The sequence below is a fragment of the Haliaeetus albicilla genome, chromosome 11, assembly GCF_947461875.1.
Source record: "Haliaeetus albicilla chromosome 11, bHalAlb1.1, whole genome shotgun sequence".
NCBI lineage: Eukaryota > Metazoa > Chordata > Aves > Accipitriformes > Accipitridae > Haliaeetus > Haliaeetus albicilla.
The window spans coordinates 33,544,072-33,567,034 of record NC_091493.1 but is presented as its reverse complement, the minus strand read 5'-3'; the positions used below and the strand labels follow the sequence as shown (position 1 = coordinate 33,567,034).

Below are 22,963 nucleotides of genomic sequence, written 5' to 3'. Positions count from 1 at the left end.
TCCTGCTGAGGCTACAGCTCTAATTGGAGGTATAGTAGCTAATTCATAAGTAGCATAAGGATGCCTATGTGAGCTGCCATTCCCCTTTATACTGCTGGGTCTTGGGAAGCCATACACCTGATGAGGCAAAAGAAAAACCCCCAAACCTGAACTACTTACGCTGCAGCCTTGAAGCCCCATGTGCTAATGTGCAAACTTTACATGTACTTTTTATAGTCTGCTTTATCCTTGGAAATGTTCCCGGAAAGATAGGAATGTTTATTTCAGATTATAGTTTATAACTAAGCTGGAAAACAGCTTTAATGGTTGGTTTCTCTGAAAACTCCCAAATCCATGGACATAGACTTCTTGAATTGGTGTGCTGGAGCCCAGAATAGGATTGGAGGTCCAGAGGTAGGGTAATCCCCAGGCAGCATCACATCAGGAGTGGGACATTAAAGAATTTTGTGGATCTGTGTGGCAGTGCATTTATGGGCTTGTCTTGGCTGGGAAGGATTTTGTTTTTAGTGTTGTGTAGTTGAGATGTAGGGGGTCTGCTGGGGAAGTTAGCAGGGAGCCACATCATCTTTAAGTCCCCTCCCCTGCCTTGCATCAAGTGACTTTGGATGTGGAATGCTCCTGTGCTTCTGGGTCTTCTGTGCCCATTTCCTGACATCAGCTCAGTTTGGCTAAGCCTTATCCCTTTAGGTAAACTTCTTAGTGGGCCTAGTATGTCTTTTCATAGTGAAAGAGCCTGACCTTCTTCTGGTGTCCCTTTCATTTCCTTGTTGAAATAAATAGATATAGAAGGACAATTGTCTACCCCTTTGGATTCTTTCTATACTACCCATGTAACCCAAGTTTTGAGAAAGCTCTTCTCTGAGTGATGAGACACATCAAATGAAAGGTGAAAAACAGCCTGTGCAAATGAACAGGACTAGCTCTGGGAACCCCTTGGTCCTGTTCTTCTCCAGGAGAAGGCTGTAAGTGAACTCAAGAAGCAGCGAGACCTCTGCTAACTCTTTACCGAGAAAGCTTTGTCAGTGTGGCTATGCTTTTTTGCTGTGGCCATCTATCTTTACAGAGCTGATGTTCCCTAATCTCCACCTCTGGGAACGACCAAATGGATACCAGCTGTGTGTATAGGTATTACACTGCTATCATCCGTACTAGTGGGGTTTATTTCTTTAAACAGTAGTGAAGTTTTAAATTTTTCTAAAATATCACCTTTGATACTAATTTAGAGCTCAGTGCTCCCGTCCTTAATTGAAGTAGCATTTTAGTCTATAAACATGTTCTTATCAGTGATACAGGAGAACCGGTACATGCCCTAGTACACTGACAAGTTTTAACACTTGTTCAAAATGAGGGGGGAACAGTCTTTCCCATTTAATTTAAGAGCTGGTGGAAAAGATCTGAGTTAGGATTTTATCATAGTTAGTCTGCTGCTCTTATTCAACACAGTGTTAACACAGGGCAAACTGACCAACTAGACATTCTTTAGGCCGTGGCAGATGGGTTTCAGCTGCTTGCCTCTCCTTTGGGAAGAAGGGGTAGGGCTGGGATGTGTGTCCCCAGTACAATGCAGGATGCTCTCTGTGCCTGGAGGAGCTGTTCTGGTCCTTGCGACCTTACAGCCAGGAGCTGTTGGAAGAAAGACAGCTTTTGAGAAAGAAAGTGATAAATAAAGGCCTAGCTATGTTTCTGCAGTCCTGAAGAAGCTGTAGTCTGGAATAGGAAGCAGGCAGAGGAGAGGACTGGATTTCTGGTGCTGCAGGATGCCGTGTCTCTCTCCTGGGATGCGGCACGGTGCTTCCCACCATTGTTCACGTTTCCCTTGCCACCCCTCAAGTCCCTGGGGCACTTGCAGTACTCGGGACTGCAGGTCTCCCTTGGCTGAACCTCAGGCTTGTGTTTAATTATGCTTCTAATTTCATACAGGCTTGATTAGTGTTTAGTCAAGGATACAACAATGACTGTTGTTCTTTTTTTAAAAAAAAATTCATTCAGATATTTATACTCATTATAAATATGTTCTTAATATTGTATTTCTACTCCTATTTCTTAGAAGTTTATGTGCCCAAGTGCTTGTACATTGTTTATCAAACATGGGGAAATGAGACTGAATAAATTATTAACTCTTGCTTCCTATTCATTAGCTCAAGTTGGTTTTTATACTTAGAAAAATATCCACTGCCTTGGTCTCCTAAAGCTCCAGGTGGCTTACTCGTGCCATGCTTTGCAGAGCAGTAGTGTTCATTTTAATGTGAAATAGTCAGTCCTAGGTTTTGCAAAGCCTGGAGTTATTCAAAGTCAGAGTTTCTCTCCAGGATTGTCAGAGGCCATAGCAAAGGTATGTGTTTGAAATTAAGCAGTAGCCAGGTGCTGTGATTGAGCTGTTTCGTTTCTTCCAAAGCGGGGAACACTTGAGGTTTGCCTTCATCTGTTGCTTCCATGAAGGTGCAGCGTACAAAGTCCTGTTCTGACCCGCTGAAGAAATATCTTGGTCTTGTTCTGCTCCTGCCTCATCCCACAGCATCTTCTGAGGGCAGTGCTCTTGTGTGGGGCTGGAAAATTTTGAGCAGTAGCATAGGTTGCAGAAAGGAGGTGTTTGGGGCTATTCCCAGCCCCAGGGGTGTGCTGAGGTAATGTGCTGCCTTGAGAGTGTTTGATAGACAGAAAATCTGGCAAATTATCAACGTGGTGGGAAACAGCTCTTATCTTGAGGCACTGGTAGAGTAAGACTGTGCACTGTTATAAATGGATTTTAGCATATATGATTTCCAGTTGCCTCCGTAATTACAAGCACAATAAACTTGGTCCAAACATGAAAAAAATTGACAAGTGTGTTTGCAAAGAACTGAAAAAATAAAGGAAGCAATAGGCAGTTTGATTTTTTGCTTTAATAGCCTTGTGTACGAACATTCTCATGCACAGGACTGATGGTTTGCTCAGCTGCTGTTTACAGAACAGTTGTACCCGGTGACCTTCTCGCAAGGTGTAAGCAATTGGGGAACTCCATATGTCACAGTTCCATGGCCACAAAAAGTTGACCTGAGAAGAAAAAAATACTTGAATCAAGATTTATTTATCTATTTTCCCCCAAAGAAAAACGAAAGGTTGTCAGCTGTCACCTTGAGGGTTGTTAGTTCAATCCATAATCCCACTTAAGCCTTCTTAAAAGCCTGCTGTACAGAATATTAGCATCTGCATATTAACAGTAACAAGCTGAATTTCCTTCTTTTGGGGAGCAGCTGTAAAATTTGAGTTTTAATACATGAATAAAAATAATCTCTAAATTCATAAATACAGAGCTCTAGATAAAGTCAAAAAGGCGTTTTGTTAAGCTCCCTTTATTTAGGCTAGGTGCTTAACTAGATTTCCCCAATCAAAGCTTTGCAGCTTTTCTTTTAGGAGCTCACACTGAAAGGGAGTTCATCAGCTTCTCCAAATAATCCTTGTCAATGCCAAACTGTGAAGAAGTTTTTTTCCTAATATCTAACCAATATTTCTTCTGTTGTAAAATACATCAATTAAACCTTGACCTAAACCCAGTAGATATGTGGAATAGTTGACTGTTGCCTTTCATGGACACTTTATGCATATGTTTTTATGCTCCTCTCCAGGCTTTTCTTTATTGGGAAACACATTTCCTTCAGCTGCTCTACACAGATCAAGTTTTCTAAATCTCTTTTGCTATTTTTTCCAGACTTCAGTCTGTGTGCATTGTTCCTGAAGTATAGTCTCCAACCTTGAAAATGACCCTGCTTCTGGTTACAGTCTTACCCCAATTATTCAAATTAGAATAATTACTCCCTGGATCTTCTGTACAATACTCCTGGTAATGCACCTGGGAATGAGACTTGCTTTATCTTGGTTTGTAATTGTTTTGCAGTGGCAAAACAGTATACATTCCAAATTATTCACTGCTGTATTCCTTTCCAGACAGTTATTCCCTGGCTTGTACTCGAACATTTGATTTTCTGTCCACAGTGTAATATCTTGTTCTTGTCGTTACTGAAATTCACATTGTTGATTACAAACCATGTGTCCAATTTATTAAGATCAGTTTTCAATCCTGTGTCCCAGAGTTTTTGCACTCCTTTCCCATTCCTTCTGACCTGTAAAAGGGATATACTTACCTATGTCCATCTTCTCCATGAGTTATATTGACTGTTTCTGCTCCCAGTCTTGCCCAGAGCAGAGTGAATATGGTTTTATTCCAGAGAAATTCAATTTTTTTAGTATTTTGGGGGTTAATTTCAACATCAAGGTATTTTGTATAAACTTGGTCTTGAGAGAGGACTCCACTGCAAATAAAATGAAGACAGCAATGCTAAGTTTAACAGTTTAGAGATTACTGAACTAAATCACATTCTCCACAAGAGTTGGGTTTTCCCCTTTGCTACAACAGAAATTTGCACTTTTGCTGTTCTTTGCAACATTACAGAGCACTGGACCAGGACTCTGGGGTGTTATGCTCTGAACAGGGAGAGGGTGAAAAACAATATTGGAAACTTTAAATATGCATGTGGCAGGAGACCACCGGGAGATAAGGGTGACGCTGCCTCCAGCCTCCAAGGGTGCTGAATTTTGCAGGTATCACTGCAGGAAGAGCTCCAGGCAAGGTTTTTAGGGAGGATTTTATAGAAGATCTGGGAACTTCTGTGGGGCTTTGGTCTGCACATGCACAGAGTATGGCAGGAGAATGCGTGGAAGTGCTTGGTTTGGAGCAGGTACAGAAGACAGTGGGAGCTGCTATTTTGGTAGTCAGTGGGAGATGATGTGAGCTGTGAATGAAGCTCACTGGCCAGATTATATAAATGTACCATTTAGCAAATTTGATAAGTTCAGGCACAGGATTACCTTGCCTGAGATCATACAGCAAGTCACTGGCAGAGCAGAGAGTCTTGTCAGCACGTGGAGAGAGTATGCTGACACGTGTGATGCCATGCTAATGTGGGAGCGACAGTGCTAAAGCATGTATGTAACGAGTGAGCACTCTATGAATTACATGCATTCCAGAGGTGTAAATTTATTTTTTTTAGGAGCAACTCAGGGAAACACAGCACTTCTGTCAAACTGTATTCCTAATTTATTGTAAAGTCACATAATTCATGGAAAGGAAGTGACTTTCATTTCCTTTTTGCAACCATCCATCTGCCCTCATAGGTCTTATCTACAGGATAACTTTTTTTCATATCTGATGTTAAGTAGAATGTCTGCAACACAAAATAAGTGTTTGCACTGCTTAAATATGTGGAAAATGTGTAGATTAAGGTTAGCAGCATTAAATGCTATAGGGAAATATTAGTTTATCTTACCTGGCAATTTCATATTCTTTTGTGTTCCCCTCTGTGTCATGGAAAACTAGGTTTATGTCCCCCCTCATTTTCTTTACACCAGACAGTTTGATAAATACTTTTTGTCTCCAAGCTGCATAAAGACAAGCAAAATAAAACTAGATTGTCATTGATATGAGAGATCTAAAAATGCTAGTATACTGGAAAGTTCTTTCTTTCCTAACTGGAATTCATTCATGTTGGCAAATGAAAGACTCGGTGAGCTTGAATTTTGGTAACTAATGTAGCATTTTTTTGTCAGAGATGTTAGCACTTGTTTATAGAAGCAACAGAAGTGCATGGCTGTAAATCACATCAAGGCAATCACTTTTCAAACAGATGATCAACTGTAACAAACCTCCTCCACTTACTAGCAAAAGGTGGGTCTGCTGCTGTATTTAAAAAATACTTTTGGTTTACCCTCTTCAATTTAGCTGGGAATCTGTCAGCATAGTGGCCCATCATTGGACATCCCTCCTGGGAACATGGGAAGCAGTCTCCCTAGGGAAAAGACAAGCATCAGTTAATGAGGAGTGGGTTTTTTTCATCCTAGCTCTGACAAAATTAAAGATCAAGATGCTGTTCTGATCTTGCAAGGCTGTGGCAGTGCTGTGTGTTGTCATATCTTACCACCAAAACCTGATAAACTTGTTTCAGATAACGGCGTCTGCACTTAGGCATACCAGTGGTGTGTGGAATAAGCAGGTTTAATACCTGTGTGGATGATGGTTTGAAAATCCCTAGTTCAAATATTTTTCAGCTAGAGTCTAGGACAAAATATAAGCCAATTTTACCCTCCCAGTGGAAGGGAACTTGCCTGTATCCACTTTGCAACACGATATGGAGGGGGAAAAAAGGAACATCATTCGTAAGTGCATTTGTTTAGGTGCTCTAATCAGTGCCCAGTGTAAATTAGAGAAGAGTCAATGATTTTGGAGGCTCCAAATGTCTCTTCTTTCACCCAGGAATTAGTAGGGTAGATACATCTAACCTATGTGCTCTTTGCATAAAAGTTTAGAGTGAGGATTGTATGGGGTTTAATTTTTTTTCCTATTGGGTGAAATCATCTGTGCTTCAGGATTCATTTTTCAGAGCGGAATAGTTGATGGAGCCACTGTGCCTGTGCTTCGCTGTGTGCTTCTTCCTACCAAACCACACCATGAAAGCACAACCATCAGCATCCAAGCGCTCTGTGCACATAGTGGGACCTATCGTGAGTGAGGAGACCTGGATTATTTTCTTTACAGCTCACCCATTCCTGGGTTGATATACTTACTGCCTCAAAAGATTTGTACGTTTCACAGGGATATCCAAGGTATCCAGTGGGATGGAGGATACTTTCAAAATAAAACTCATGGCTGCGTGAGTGATGGCACCCCCCAATGATTGTAGCATCTGTTGGAACAAAGTTTATGAGCATCTGTGAAATAACCTCCTGTTCTCCGGTACAAGAAGTTGCACTTGCCTCACCATGGAAACAGCCAAGGCATGGAACAGAAGAGCAGCATGGTCTTGTAATAATTTTTCATCCAGTTTTACACATTTCAAGTTGCAGTAAAAGTTACTGTTTTGTCTGTGTTTTATCCAGAGAACTGTGTGCCAGTTATGCCAAAATTTCAAGTGAGATGCATTAGTCTGCTATGGTGTAATAGTCCCTTTTAAGAAGACAGCCACATATATATGAGATGTCACAGCAAGATGACATTATTTATAGTTTTAAAAGGCTTAATAGAGCAAGAGGAATCTACCAGCCTTCTGCCAACCTCTCCAAAGCCTGTGAAGAGAGAGAAGTCTCAGGTGGAGAGGTGAAGCATGTACAGTCCCTGGAAACACTGAGTGCTTTTGTCTAATTCATGCCTTTGAAAGTGTTGGATGCTCTTTGCAGCATCTGCAAGGAACCAAAGGTGGTGGTGACATACTGTCGGTTTAGTCATGACGCTGGCCTATCTCAGCCTGGAAAACCTCCTGCTGGGGTGGTTGGGCTGTTGGACTTGCACACTCCCTGTTCTGTGCCTTTATGTGTTCTGCGCCTTTATGTGTTCTGCAGGTCCAATTTCAAATTACAGAAGTAAAGCTTAGGCCTGTATTATACCTCCTTTCCCTACAGCGTTCCCTGGGTAACACTTTTCTGATCCAGCCTTTATTGTTTCTTACTGCCTTTTCTAATTTATGAGTAAATAAGCAAAAATCAATTTTGTTTTGCTGTTTTCTCCCAAACAGACAGTTACTTTCACAGTTCATGTTTCAGGATTGAACGAAAATAAAGTACTATGCATGTTGGGAATGTATGTTTACCTGCAATGATAACTTCAAAATCACTTTGCTTCATCTCTGGAATGAAATCAGTGCATCCAGGCATCACACTTCCTCCATTTGGGTAAAAGTCCAGGTGACCGGTGGTGTTATACATTCCAAACCCTGAGATACACATGTGTCACCAGTGTCTTAGTGGCATGCCCATCCCTGCAGATATTTACTTGCACATGAACACTTACCTATGGCAGGGAAGTGAGCAGCGTTACTGTGAATAATATCAACAAAGTCTGCATCTGAAGGATCCAGTCTCACCTCAGGAGGAGTACCTTCAAAATAGGGCCCAGCAGGATCTAAGCCTAAAAAAACCCCACATTTATTGGTTGAGGGAGGGAGAGAAGTGTTGCACGTGTTAGTATGTCTTTTGCCAACTTACAACATCACATATTGAGTATTGCAGAAAGCATCTTGAATAATAATGATGTGAATTCTGAGCTAAACTGAAAAAAACATGCAATCATATGGTTTTATGAACCTTTTGGCAAACTTATTCCAACAGATGTAAAATATTTTCCAATAGACTGTATAATGGCATTGTATTACTATGAAGGAGGTATTTTATAACCTGTGAGCTTATTACTAGCCTGTAAAGCTTTACGAATAGGAAAAACTAAGGATTCTTGGTATGTTGCTTTGTCTTTGTGTAGGGCTTGATGTAACCCAGTGAATGACAATAATGTTACAAACTTATTAACTATGTTTGTCCTTCCACTAAAGTCTTCCACTAAAGAGTTTTTAACCTAACTAGAGAAAGAAGATGTAATAATTACCCTTGTTTCTGAGAAGCATAAAGTTTGCCTGCTCTTATGCAAGGTGTCTCCAGCACTGCCAATGATTTAATTCCAGTCTACAGACCAGTGTGTTGCAAGTTTCTTTCCTTTAGAACCGTGCTATGTTAGCTCTGCACCTCGGTGAACAGCCTACCTGTTATCCGTCTGATGCCTTGGATCCTTCTTCCCGCCTCTCCTGCAGTATGTGCTCCCAGACTGTGGCCAATTAAATGGATTTCCCGAGGGGAATATCTGAAGATTTTCTGATTGTTAAGGTGGTGGTGGGAGACAAGAACACAGGCTTTAAATAGCAAGCAAAGAGGGTGTCTTACATGATGGGCCTTTGGGACCATCTAGACTGACTTTCTGCGTAGCAAACAGGGTGAGAGTACGAGTTAATTATTGTTTGAATTACACTAAGACTTGAAAGAAAAATGATCCAATCTAGAATTTTAAATGTCTAGTGATGACAGATTCACTGTTGTAGTGTTGGCATATGGTTACCGTATTCAGCTACCCTTGGTGACAAAATACGAACGTTCTTTCTCATGTGGATCAACCCCTAATTTCATCTTCTATCAAAATGATCTTATTTTTTCTTTATTTACTCTGTTATGGAGCCCTTTTTTATCAAGTCTGTTCTCCATGTGTCTGCTTAGAACGTGTGATCATATCACTCAATAATATTTCCACTGACAAGTTTAGTGGGGTGACATTCATTGTCCTCTTTGGCAGATGTCACCTGTACAAGACCTGCACTGCTGAGATATTACGCATGTGTTGAAGGTGGAAATGGAGATTAATCAGCGTGTAGGCTGCATGCAGGGTCATATTTCATCCAGGGGTTTGCTTGGTTTTGTAGTGACCAAAGACAACAAGGATTGGTTGCTAATTGCTTGAGGTTTTTACATGGTTTGGTTTTGTTTTGTCATGCATCTACCAAATTAAAAAAATATGGGTAGTACTGGCCTGTCTACCTTTATTGTTAGACAGCAGATTCCTCTGAATACATTTTATTGCAGTGCTTCTATTTACCATGCAGCTTATTTTTTTCCTAAAGTCAAACTTCAGAAGCTTTTAAATTGGGGAAAAGAAAAGAAAGTCTAAGGATCATTTATGCATTTTTGTAATGGAAGAAAGAGGGGCCTAGACTGCAAATGGGGCAGTAATAGAGATACTAAATGAGAAACTGAGCCCATCTTTGAGTGCCCTGGGATTTGTACACAAAGAAGAAAGATACAGAAGCAAACGTGTGAGGCTAGGTAGGAGTTTCCTAGGTAGAAACAGTAGATTGTACCCCAGCAGATTCTGGGGAGGTGTTCTTTGATACTCAGGTGCTCAAAAAGTTGGAGCTTTGCTTTGTGGGCTCTGAACTCTCTATTGCAGCACTTTAAGATGAACACCTCCTGACCAGGATCAAGTCCATAGCTAGGCAGGGTTCTGATTTTCAGCAGTTCTAAGTACTCACAAGTCTTTCTGAAGTCAGTGGGAAATACTGGTACTCTTAAACTTTGCAGCTAAGCAGTTCTGCGCTATATGTGTAAATGAACATTTGCCTTCAGGAAATTCACAGGTAGAAGGCAACAGCTGGACAGTTTCTGGTGCCTGTAGACAGGCAAATATGGCATTATCAAGTGAGCCAGCTCCTGCTCGTTTCAGTGGTGCTGAGATACTAATTTACTTCTAGCACACTTATATAATGCTGGAAAAAATCCTGTAAGCGCTGAACTTGTAGGCCTTGCCTCATTTCCATTGAATGCCTTCTTGCCTGTATCATCATATGGAAATGTTGCCACCTACTGGTCTTTAATTAATTGGCACCTCTTTTCAACCACATTAGCTTAATTTGCGTCTTTTGTGACTGTGAGAAGTCCTTCCAGAGTTGATAATTAGTATAATTAGATGGATCTCAACTGCATGCATTGTACAGCTCTTCCTGAAGCACTGGCTGACCGTACTGGACAAGGTTCAAAATCAAAGCAGCAGCATCATAACCCCACTACAAACACTTAAGAATTGTAGCTGTGTCTTTTACCTGCAAAGTTTTTATGAAATAAGCAACCTCAGCCCCAATCACACGGATGTTGTTCACTGCACTGACGTAGGTGCCTTTTGCACCTTCGTGCCAATCGACAGCAATGCAGTTGATATTTTCCACTTCCAGTAAGAGCTGATGTGGGAACACATAAAGCAAAGTATTTAAGGAAACAAAATAACAAACAGAGATTCAACTTAAATCAGAATAAATGTTAAAAGGTAATATAATAATGGAATTTCTCATTCTTTACTAACCCGTACTCTTCACTGTAGCCTGTATGACACTGAAACATGCATCTTCTTACAAAGTGGAATATAACAAGGCATTCATCCAAAAAGTATCAATTATGAAAGACCTTAATAAAAATATTTTACATTATAAGCCGTTTGTATACATATTTGAAATAATATGAAAAAGCCACACAACTGCACAGTAGTTTCTATATACGGTATGTGACTTTCTTTGAGGGATGTTGGTGGTTTAACTGACTAGCATGGGAAGTAGACTTATTTACCAAGTGCCTTTAAAACTGAGAAAGTCATGTCAGACTGGAAAGTTTTGGAGCAGAGTAGAAAGTTGCTATTTCAGCAAAGCAAACTAATGCATTGGTCGCTTTGGTACTGGTCAGTCTTGCAGACATCAGTGATTTTTCCACTGGAAGAATCATGTATTAAAGTCTGCAGTTGTAGCTCTCTGTCACTAAGGCTTACTTAAGGTTTGAGAAAGAACAAGGAGTGGAAACAAAAATTAATCCATGATAAACAGCTGAAGGTGAAGGACAAGGAAGACAGAAGCTTGAAGTGATAGCATATTGAATCCTGGACTCTCTTCTCTCCTGTAGGCACCATAAGTTTGTAGTGTGGAGAGGCAGATAGAATTGCTGTTTCTTTTCAACTGAAAAAATTGGAAAGTTAATATTCTAGATTAAAAGTTTTCATAGATTTATGAACAAAAATAATGCTGCAGATCTGTGACTGCAGATTCAGTGGTGGTCTTTTTCTAGCTTGTCCTTTTCCCTGCCACTGTGGAAGAAGCAGAAACTAGAGTAGGTTTTGCTTATCCATCAGAGCCAAGGCTGTCATTGACACAGTACGTTCTGCTGGTTTTGTGGTAGTTTCCACATTTCAAATCTTTTTACGTTGCACTCTATGATCAAACAAAAAGTTTTGTGTTTTGGTGTGGGTTTTTTTTTTAAGAACTGAATAGTGGTGAACAAGAATACTATTTGCAGAATGAAACTTGAGCTTTACAACTCAGGAAGGCCTTTTGACTGAAGGACGGTTCAATTGCTCCTAATGGGAGAGGTAGTGAATTGGTGTGTCTAATCCGATATTCTGACATTGGTGTAGAGACTGGGGACATCTGTGTTCAGTTTATGGCTTTGATCTGATCTGTAGGGTTTGAGGATGGAAACTCTCTGGAGAAGCAAAATGTCAGAGATGACCAAGAAGCCTTGACTATGCTGCATCTTCCAGAGTGGGAACATTTTGGCTTTTGTGAAATTTACTTCTTGATTGGTATCTGCTATTACCTAATGAATTGCAAAATGGAAGGCGAGCATTAGCACCTAAAAGATACTGACAGATTGTAGTTACAACTGCTGATGGAAATCAGAGGATACTCTCTCATACCAAGCACATTTCTACCACCCAGCCTTTTTTTCCAGTGCTGCCAAATCCATGAATGATGAAAGAGGTTTTCCTACGTGAGGAAAAATGTGAGTTTTGGATGGTTGATGAATTTATTGCTGAGATCACCTGTGTGTAAAAAAAGAAAAAAAAAAAATAGAAAAAAAATTTATCTATTCATACTTTCAAACATTTGAAAAAAGTCAGCTAGGTCATCCCCTCTATAGGACTGAAGGGACTACTTTGACTGCACAAAGTCTGTGATTTTGGGTCTAGGGTCCCTTGTATCTCACCTTTCTCCGTTCCACTATGGTTTCCAAAGAAGTTGTGCCCATGTGGTTTCTGCTGCTCCTATCTATTTTGCTTAATGCAGGGAGAACCCCCTTATGTGGAATATGAAGCAACCTAAAAGGGCCACAGTGTCGCATGATGCCTGTTGGGCCGAGTTGGACGAGTTCCTCCAGAAAGCAACCCACCAGCTCTGCACCTCCTGGTTCAGCTTGCTCTTTTACTGACCTGACCTTTGGTTTCAACGTGCTGCTCTGCATCTAAGCAACAGCTTTTTTTTTTTTTTTTTTTTTTTTTTTTTTTTTTTTTTTTTTTTGTGGATAGGTGATGTTTCTATGCCTGTTTTGCTACTCCAGAAAGGCTGAAAGAATTTCATGCAAGAGCTGCATGCAATAGGGGTGAAGCTGATCTTCACATATTGCTGCAAGCTGCTTAATTGTATGCTTTCCTTTTTCTCTGAGAATGATAGTTGACTGTCTGTATTGTTTTCAGACAAATACAGGGTCTGTGATGTGAGCTCAGGGAGTTTGGGTGTGGAAGGGCTGTGCCCTAGATCATAGATACATTTAAGTTTAGTGGCTAGGAAGTAGTGCAAGGTGTATTTTGACTTATTTTATCAACAACAGAAGTGCTGAGTAACCTGCTGCTGAATGCATCTTGTGTGCTCACCTGTCCCTGCTCTGCAGATTGTAAAAGTTTATTATGGGTATAACCTTTCATCTTTAGAGAGCCTGAGTTGGATTCTCAGCGTGGCAACCAGGTTTGCTGCAAGCAATGATGTCTGCAACAGCAGTGATGGTATCACAGTTCATGCCAGAGGAATCCTAAACATCCCTGTACAGCTCACGGGACGCTAGGTTTGGGAGCCGGAAAGGCATTTAGTAGCTCCATAAGCATTTACTGAAGTGATGTGGTCCTAGCTCCTGATCTTACAGGTTCCTCTGCATTGCTCTGCTCAGTATTTCAGGGCATAAGCAACTCGAGGACTTCTGTCTTATTTTCAGAGTGCAGAGAGACAGGTAAGAATGTAAAATCACTTAGATTTCAGGGTGGAATGTGGGTTTGGAAATCGCATAAAATCAGTCTTCTTCAGACTTTTATTTTTAAAAGTCACAATACCTTCCTAGCTCAGCGTTCCTGTAAGTCAGCAGTATTTGCTCTCCTATCTGAATACTCAGAAAGCTGTTTATTTGAACAAGTCTTCAACTTTCCTCAGAGAGCTAAATGCATGCAAAAGGTAGTCTGCCATAACCCATATCCTCATGCAGGAAAATGCCAGGAAAGCCGTTGTGTCCTACAGTTCATTCACAACATTTTTTTTTCATGCTTTACCCCAAGTACATTCATTACTGTACTTTCAAACTATCTTCTTATTCTGACTCGTTTGCCTATGATGACTGACGTAGACTTTTTAACAAGTCAACAAACATTTGTAGGTTTAGTTAGTTCTTGATGTTAAAAATAAATGTCACCTGTGAGTTATTTCCTGTTTCTCTAGTGTAGAGATTGAAGCTGATGTTCATATGTTCTGGAGAGTCAGGCAAACCTGTCAGCAGTCTCCCCGGTACCCCAGACCAGGGTGGGTCATCTGTAAAACAGCCAAGCCTGGGGTAGCAAACTTCTTTACCTAGAGTAGAAGAAACAACTTCTTTATATGTTGGACTCTCTTACGCTTGATGATGTATAGTCTGAAGAGCAGAAAACTAAGGATTTCATTTTATGATTAATTTGGAAACTGAGATTCATTCTTGTTTCCTTTATGGATATTGCCTGAAGCAGGTAACACGAGGGGAGCTAAATAATTTGAGGATAAACCAAGTAAAGACCCAGACACTGTTTTGACACCATTTTCTAGGCTTGTAAAGGATTAATTCAATTTCTTTTAAAAAAAGTCTTTTAAGAAGTGCTTGTTAGAATTGCTCCTGCATGCTTCCTCCTCCAAAGCATTGTGTCTCTGCTCATTGGAATGAAGGATATCTAAGCAGTAACCTTGTACTGTGAATGAAATGATCATTTCTTTCAATATAGTAGCTTTTTCTAGATCAAGCAGGTCTCTTGCTCACTTATGTTCAACTTTTATATTTTAACACTGTCTGTTGTGCTAAGCACCCTGTTCCTGAGCGGTTCTTTGTATACAGCAGTCATGTAAAGACAGCTCGTGCACTGTCTTTATAGAAGGAGGACACGTGGCTCTGAATTTCTCTGTGAATTTTCAGGACAGAGTTATGTCTCTTGTATTCTTAATAATAAAATTTAAACAGAGCAGAGCCTTTTAGCATTAATTCTATGCACAGTAATAGACATTGTCATACAATGACCCACAAATCATACTACAGCTTCAATGTAAGGGAAAATACCAGTCATCATCTCCTATATATTCTTTCATCTGAATACACCTTCTAGTGATAGTTTTTATAGATATAGTGTCTCACCTGCTACTGTGCCAAGGAGATAAAATGCAATAATCCACATTCCAACCACCTAAAGCAAATGGAATATATACATTAAGCATTTTATTTAGAGTGATTTGTCCTTTTAAAAAGAGTGTAATACAAAGAGAAATGCAAAGACCTGCACCTGAACACTGGTTGGTACATACTGGGGACCCATCAGCCAGAAAGAAGCTTTACAGAAAGAGACCTGAGGGTCCTGGTGGACACCAATTGACCATAAGCCAGTAACATGCCCTTGCAGCAAAGGCAGCCAGTAACATCCTGAGCTGCATCAGGAGGAGTGTTGCCAGCAGAACAAGGGAGTTGATCCTTCCCCTCCACTCAGTTTTGCTGTACGTTGCATTTCTTGCACAGCCAATGCTGCATGCACGTTGCTGAGGGAGTGAATCAGATCACAAGGTCCTGATTTTTGCCAGCTGTGAGGAGACAGGTGGGACGTGTGGTAGAATGAAGACAGTGATACCTGTAACTTGGTAAAGTTTACATGCTTGACAGCTTGGGTCGCTCACTACAAGAAGGACACTGAGGTGCCGGAGTGTGTCCAGAGGAGGGCAATGAAGCTGGTGAAGGGCCTGGAGCACAAGTCTTATGAGGAGCGGCTGAGGGAACTGGGGCTGGTTAGTCTGGAGAAGAGGAGGCTGAGGGGAGACCTGATCGCTCTCTACAACTACCTGAAAGGAGGTTGTAGTGAGGTGGGTGCTGGTCTTTTCTATCAAGTAACTAGTGATAGGACTAGAGGAAATGGCCTCAAGTTGTGCCAGGGGAGGTTTAGATTGGATATTAGGAGAAATTTCTTCACCAGAAGGGTTGTCAGGCATTGGAACAGGCTGCCCAGGGAAGTGCTTGAGTCACCATTCCTGGAGGTATTTAAAAGACATGCGGATGTGGTGCTTAGGGACGTGGTTTAGTGGTAGATTTGGTAGTGTTAGGTTAACGGTTGGACTCAATGATCTTAAAGGTCTTTTCAAACCTAAATGATTCTATGATTGTATCTTCAGGCTGTTTATGCTGTTTTTACCCAGGGTTCTTTGCATCTATGCACCTTTGTATCCCTGACTTTATTCAGATTCCTCTCCTCACTTGGCTTTCCTGTGGCAGGGGTTCCATATATTTCACCGTTCTCCCCTCCTGTTTGCCTTGGTCTCAACTTCCTCTTCTTCTAGGTGTTTCCTATGGTACCTGCCTCCCATTTTCAACATACTGCTTTTCTTGTAAAGCAAAAATTTTGAGCTGTCTCCCCTGGCCACTGAGATAGCTTATTAGAAGTAATTAAGAAAAAATGGTAAATTTAGTAGGTACAGTCTTCCTTGGTGGGAAACTGTCTCCAAGGGATATTTTTAGAGATTTGGCAATGTGAGAAAGCTAGAAAATCAATGCTCCGAAGGTCATTCATACTAATAAATGCTCTCAGAAACAAACATGAAACAATTGGGAATTTCACAGAATTTGTCCTTGAAGCTTGTGTGTCAAATGACAGACAGGAGGCATATGTGGTCCACCTATGTGCTTTTTTTGGTGGAAGTTGGATTATTTGGCTGTAATGACATGCTTTTCTAACCAAGCCAAATGGGGTAAGGTCAGAGGGCAGAGTGTGTTTCTCTGAGCACTCTCCAATCAGCTCTGAAGTCCCTGTGTGGTAATAGCTCATTGTTTCTGTGGTAGGGCAGAGGAGCAAGGCTGAATATCTGAACAGTGAGCTGGAGTTGCAAAGCGCAGAGCTGAGACGAATCATGAATTTCCTTGGAAATACAATTCTGTTCCCAAGCCTAACACATCCATTGATGTAGTTAACAGAGAAGAAAACTAGCTGCTGGAGGAGAGTGGAAAGTGGAGAGGAAGTCTGGCAGTGAGTAAGAGTAGGAGGGATAAAGGATCAGGAGTTACTCTAAGCAGCTGGTGACAGACAAGAACAGAGAGGTCCTAGCTGTTAGCCAAAAGGAGGACCTCTGTTCAGCTGGAGTATCTGTCAAGAAGTACCCATCATCATGATGAGAACCTGATGACAGTGCAGGAAAATCACAGAAGATGTGGCTCATCAAATGAATTGGAGAGCTCAGTGGGATTTGCTTATATTTAATGGAGAGCTCTCATACTCAGGAGATGTATAGTCCGTGTTGGGAACACTACAGCAGGAGGGGTAGTATAATTTCTTTTCAGACCCAAAATCTGAAAGGCAGCTAATGAGTAATGATTTTAGAAAATGTGGGAGGTTGTTGCCAAATAAAAGTGATCAGTAGTTTCCTTTCAGAGGTTCTTCTTTTGAAGGCAGAAAACAGAAATTAACATGTAGCTAGGTAAGTAATAGAAGATGCAGGAAAATTATTTTTTAATTTTTATTTTTTTGTGGAATAATGATTCATTCTGTTAAAAAGAGAGGTGTAGTTTGGGTAGGAGACAATTTTTTAGTGGATAGGCTTTCTATATTGGTCTATGTTAACTTAATGACAAAAAGATTGCAAAGAGGTTAAGAAATTATGTCTTTGTAAAAAGAGTTGAGGCAACATGCAGTTTGATGGGGGAAAATTCTTCCACTAGGCATTTAAAAAGCTTACTGCTGAACAAGAGGAACTGGAATGACTTGTTTGTGAATGTGATCTCAGCCTAGCCAGTATTGCTGGCAAGAAGGCTGCTGAATGCTGAGCTCAATTGTTATACTCAATGGACAGAGGATATGCACTTCTGAAGGAAAACAGCACTAAATATTTCCAAATTGCTGTTCAGCTCAGAAAAAAATAGTAATAAATTACAAATATTCCTGGACTGACATCCTAATATATAAAACCTATGCTGGAGCAGTAGTTGTCCTTCACAATAGGCCATCAAGTCACCTTCGGGACACTGTTGCTCAACCTGTGATTCATGGGCCACTAGTGGATGGTTTGAGATATGAGAAAGTCTGCATAATGACTGTCAACAGTGTATTTTTAAGTCCCACACATATACCCACACACCTTCCTCAGGACACGCACAAACAGGCACACAGTTTATTCATGAGAAGGAAGCCCAAATCTCAGGGGTTTTAATTATCAGCATTTTTAACCTAATAATCTCACTACAATAAATAGATTTTTTTTTTTTTTAAATTTTAAACAACATATGTTATTTATCTAATTGCTAAGAATTTTACTCACCATTCTCTTATTACTCTTCTTATCTTTTTTCCTGGTGAACAGTAACAGGATACAAAACAGCCACCGTTTTCTTTAATGAAGATTAGGTACCTTTATACTGGAAAAAAAAAGTGATAGAAAAGAGATTAAAAACCTACAGGCAACTTGGTAAAGTGAAAGAAACTGGAAGGATACAAGAGTAAAAAAAAAAGGGGAATATTGGTAACTGGGAATGAATAGCTAGAAGTCACACAGGTTTCATAAGGAAAATGGCATTGCCAACGTGTAAATTTATGGCCAGTAGAATTAACACATGAATTAAGGAGTCCTTCATGCATGGAAGAATTAAAAAGATGCAATGTTTTTGGTCCATTACTAGATAAAATGGAAAAAAAAGGCAATGATGCAACTGAAGTGAAATGTTTACACTTTTCTTTTTCTCTCTTTACCAAAACCAGCTGATGTTCACACCAGAAAAAAAGTTCATGGAGATACCCTGTTCAGACAGTAATGCTAGATCTGCTTTAGAACAGCTGCTGGAACTACATATTTTAAAATCATTGGACTTTGGTAACTCATATTTGGGATCCTTAAAAAAATAAGAAGCTATAGAAAGACCTTATGACAAATTTTTGTTAAGTTATTGATTAGTAATAAAAGTCCAGGTTTGAAGAAAACTGATATACTAACAGGCAAAAAAAAATAGGATGAATGACCTGAGGAATTTCAGACCCATGGAGTTTCAGTCTGATATCAGCCTGAGGCAGAATAATGAAACTCTCCACAGGTTACTCACTCATGAAAGAAAAATTGTGAGAAACTGTTAAAAGATTAAGTTGTATAATTGAATTCAGTTACATGACATGACAAACTAACGTGACACTTTTATAAGATCAACTTTGTAAGTCTCATGATACTCGGATTTTAATAAGATCTGCTCTGCTACTTGGTATTTTGGTTAAGAAATTAAAATTATATACATGCACTACTACAACAGTTAAGTAGATTAAAAATTAAATGCATGGATTAAGTAGATTAAAAATTAAGTAATTATTGCATCTCAGACTCTAAAGGCAAAGAACTAGAAGGCAACTCCTGGATTTACAAATAGAGCTCTTCCTACTGTGCACCCTCGCATCACATCATGATCAAGCTGTGATCATGTTCTTTTAGCCCTGTTTTTTGACCCTATAATTACTGCTCATGATGGATCATCACTGATTAGGGTTTTAGAGGAATCAGTTCCTGGCATTACGCTGCATGCCAACTTTCAACACTGGTATTGCTGGACATGAGCTCATACTGAAAAAATACTGACATCCAGACTAAGGGATTACTAAATAAAAAATACAGGTCATGAATGTGGGATTATTTTTTATTGTTTGGGAAAGTAAATGCTGTCACACTGCATATCATACAGAGTGGAGGTGAACATCTGAGGAAGCAATAACTGAAAAGGCCTTTGAAGTCTTGCTAATGTATTATTAGTGACTTTTGAAGTGCCAGGCAACTTGTTAGTCTGTTTCCACATAGACAGTTGGGACAATAGTATTTTCAGCATATATATTGTATTCAATATATAGATGGGGGTATTAATTAAAAAGTACAGAGATTTCATTGGTGCTGCATGCACAGTTCAAGAGGGATATTGAGAAAATGGAGAAGATTGAGAGAAAGTCTTCTTGGATCATCATGAGAATGGAAAAGAGGGACTGCAGAGCAAGAAGTGAAGGGAGGACTTTTAGACTAGAGGTACAAAGGCTCAGAGTGTAAATGGTTGTTTCCCAAAGATATAACCTGAGACCAGAAGAGGAGCAGTGATACTTAAACAAAGCAGTAGTGGTGGAACAAGAACTAGCCATGAAAAAATGAAGTCCAGCATGTTGTCCTGAAACAGCCATCCAGCTGGAGTCACAGGGCAAAAAACATAGCTAGTTTTAAGATGGAGTTTTATCGCATTTTAATGTGACAGTGAGAAGTGGCATGGATGAGAGTCAGTGACCTAGATGGTGCCTTCCACTTCTTCATCCTGTGTTTCAAAGAAGCCAAATGGTAAGTTAAAGGGTCACCTCAGCGGCCTATGCTGAGGTGGGGAACAGCCTTTGTTAATATCATTATGTTCAGAGCAAGCAGCAGTAGAGCAGGAGCAGCTCCTTCTGCAGTAACGATCTGCAGTGCTAGCTCGTTTTCATCTGTCAACAAAGCTAAGCATGGTATCTTCTGTCCCTTCAGTCTTATATTGTCTTTACAATTTTCAGGTCTGCTTTTTCCCCTTCAGTACTGAAGTTTAAGTTCTGTACCTTCTTTCAAGTCTTTTTAATTTTCACCATTTATATTTTTTTCCCCATCTTTTCTTGCCTTACCACTCCAACAATACTTCTTATAATTTCTGAACTGGCATTGTCCTTAAAGAGAGAATATTTTTGTCAGTACTGTCTTTTCAGTGTTTTATTTTAGCCTTTCATATTTTTCAGTAGTTTGGCACAGCACTCAGTTAACAGTGTAAGGGCAACACAAAGGAGAAGAAGCCATCTAGAGTTTAGCATATAAGCCTTGGGCACAGAAGTTACAGGTTAAATTTCCCGTTCTCTCAGCAAATTCTTGCATGGCTTTGAGCCTGAGGCACTTAGAGGACACTTGCTAATTGCACACCCAAGCATTGTAACATTACCCAAAATGGTAAGAGACACTAAGGAAAAAAATATTACAATCATATCTTTAGGCCTCATAAAGGGGATCAGGTATGTATTTACCCATATGCAAATACTTGAAAGTATGCTATAATTTTTTCTGTTTTATTTGAATGTAATTTTGTTGTTCAGCCCATTCTTTACAAGTATACAAAGAATATCATCTCTTCTAGGCACAGTCCCCATTTGGTAGCTCAGACACAGACTATCAAATACGGAAAACTTGTGTGCACGGTACTGGATAAAGTGCTGGTGATATGGTGTACTAATTCAGGTAGCAGAGTAATTGGCATAATTGATAAAAGACTTAATTTCACCTTCAGCTCCTTCCCCATAAATAGCCCATAGTAGGGTTCTGATTCTGGATGAAGGCCCTTTGGCACTACTTCAATACAAACGAGTAATACTAAGTAAAAGTCCATCTTGGCATTAGCCAGTCTCCATTCTTGCTGGCTCACCAGTTTTTGCGTAGAGTTAAGTTCTCCAGGAGGAAACTGATCCTAACTGAATAGCTCTGAAACCCACAAATTTAACATTAGATAAATCAATTTTGTAGTGGAGCAAAGATGTCCAGAACCTTTTGTAGATTTCCTTCTCCAAACCACCCAATACGAAGTAGTAGCCAGGGCAAGGCAGGGCTCACATATGTTGTCTGGTCTAGGTAGTAGAGTTTTCTGTGTATCTACTGACCTCTTAAACTGATTCTGAGACAGTGGACTAGGGCATTAACCTGAAATAATGACTCAGAATAGTGATGCAAATTCTTTTTTGAGGCGTTTAACATGGGAAGTGTTCCAATAAAAGGTTAATATGTAGGCAAAGTTCTACATAGATTTGTTCGTCATTGGAGGATTCAGTAAGATTTGGGCTTTTAAGGTGTTTAGGTCAGTTGCTTAGAAATAGTGAACAATGTAAAGAAATTGCAAGATAATAGTAAAGAAAACCTATTAAATATCAAGTCCTTGGCTTCCCACTTCAGGACTTTGTGCAGTACCTGCTCTGATTTCCTAAATTATAGGGTTCTCACCTTGACCCTATACTGATATTCATACATTTAAATTTACAGAGACAATTATGATCATTTAACCTGACTACAAGCATCATAAAAAACCCAACAAACATGATTCAGTTTTGGGAGGTGGCTGTGCCAGTTCTGTGCTAACTAGGGAGCCTTCATCCAACTTGCAGCCAGCATCTGGCCACTTGTCTGTCTTTCCAGGAGGACCTTCACTGTTCCTCTTCACGATCAGACTGTTGTTAAATTTAGTGATCTCCAAGACCAACACTGTTTTCCTTTTGCCATTTCTGAAGTGCAGAATGACCCTTGCTGATGACTAGTTCAAGTTTCTCTGTATATGGTATTCTACCAAAATACATCATTTGCCACATTCTTTCATGTAACAGTTCTGTAATTCTTTCCCACTTCCATTCTCACTTTTAAATTTGCAGTGCTCCTAATAATGCTTGATTTGTAGCCTAATTTGTCCTCCTTTTTCATTTCAGCTGTTATTTGTGTTCTCATGCATTTTCCCTTAAAAAAAAAAAAAGTCCAGATTTCATGTGCAAATACTGCCATTTTGTTCTTCTTTTAAAAACATAGTGATGTATTCAGTCTTAAATTACCTTAGCCCCACTGAATCCACCCAGTTTTCCTAGCTGCATTACATTGTCATAGCCCAGAAATTCTCGTCTCCTACTGGGATTTCCTGGAATTGAAAAGTTTTAAGCCTTGTAACTGCTGCCAGGGTCTTCTCAGGATCACTCTGAGTGCTGCTGTTTGCTTTTCGCCTGTTGACTCAGACCATACCGTTTAGCCGGTCTTTTTTTAAGCAGGAGTCCTTACAGTCCTCCAGCCCCAACCAGGAGTTAGTAAGGACACTTGCCCAGAAACCCTCCCAAGTTTTCAGCCACTTACCACTCTGAATGCAGAAAGGGTTGCTGCTTTGCAAGCTCCGTTCAGCCAGCTCCCTGTCAAATCCTGGTTGCTACCGGCTCTTTTCACTTGGAATCAGTCCCATGGCGGTGGGTGCGGACCTGCCCACACGGCATCTAATTATAGGCTTCATGTGGGTGACTGAGAACCTTTGTAAGAATGATACCCTTATTGCTGGATATAACAGATGTTGCCTTTTCTTGTCTCTCATCATATCTAATTCATCCAAATTTGCACCTCTTGAAGTTTTGTTATGGGTTTGAAGAAAAGCAGGATGAGGCCATTTTAGCCCTCAGAGGGGTTCCTGTATGTAACATTCGTAACACTCAACGTGAAATGCTTACCTGAGTTAGCTGGTTATCGTAAACTCCTGTTTCAGGCGATGGGCTGAACCTCCTCTGTGGGGAAGTTCAGAGCAG

At 40.2% G+C, this 22,963-nt stretch overlaps 1 protein-coding gene across 1 annotated transcript; it reads right to left on the bottom strand.

Moving 5' to 3' along the window:
• Positions 1-2,862: 2,862 nt before the first annotated feature.
• LOC104323250 (pancreatic lipase-related protein 2) lies at positions 2,863-22,626 on the bottom strand. The gene is made up of 14 exons (XM_069797063.1): positions 22,527-22,626; positions 17,943-18,039; positions 14,791-14,839; positions 13,831-13,985; positions 12,074-12,199; positions 10,440-10,574; positions 8,559-8,667; positions 7,817-7,933; positions 7,617-7,739; positions 6,598-6,716; positions 5,693-5,822; positions 5,304-5,415; positions 4,122-4,289; positions 2,863-3,033 (listed from the first exon to the last, which is right to left on the bottom strand). Exons 2-14 carry the CDS (start codon positions 17,943-17,945, stop codon positions 2,931-2,933), a joined length of 1,449 nt encoding a protein of 482 aa, XP_069653164.1. The 5' UTR covers positions 17,946-18,039; positions 22,527-22,626; the 3' UTR covers positions 2,863-2,930.
• Between the last annotated feature and the right edge of the window lie 337 nt (positions 22,627-22,963).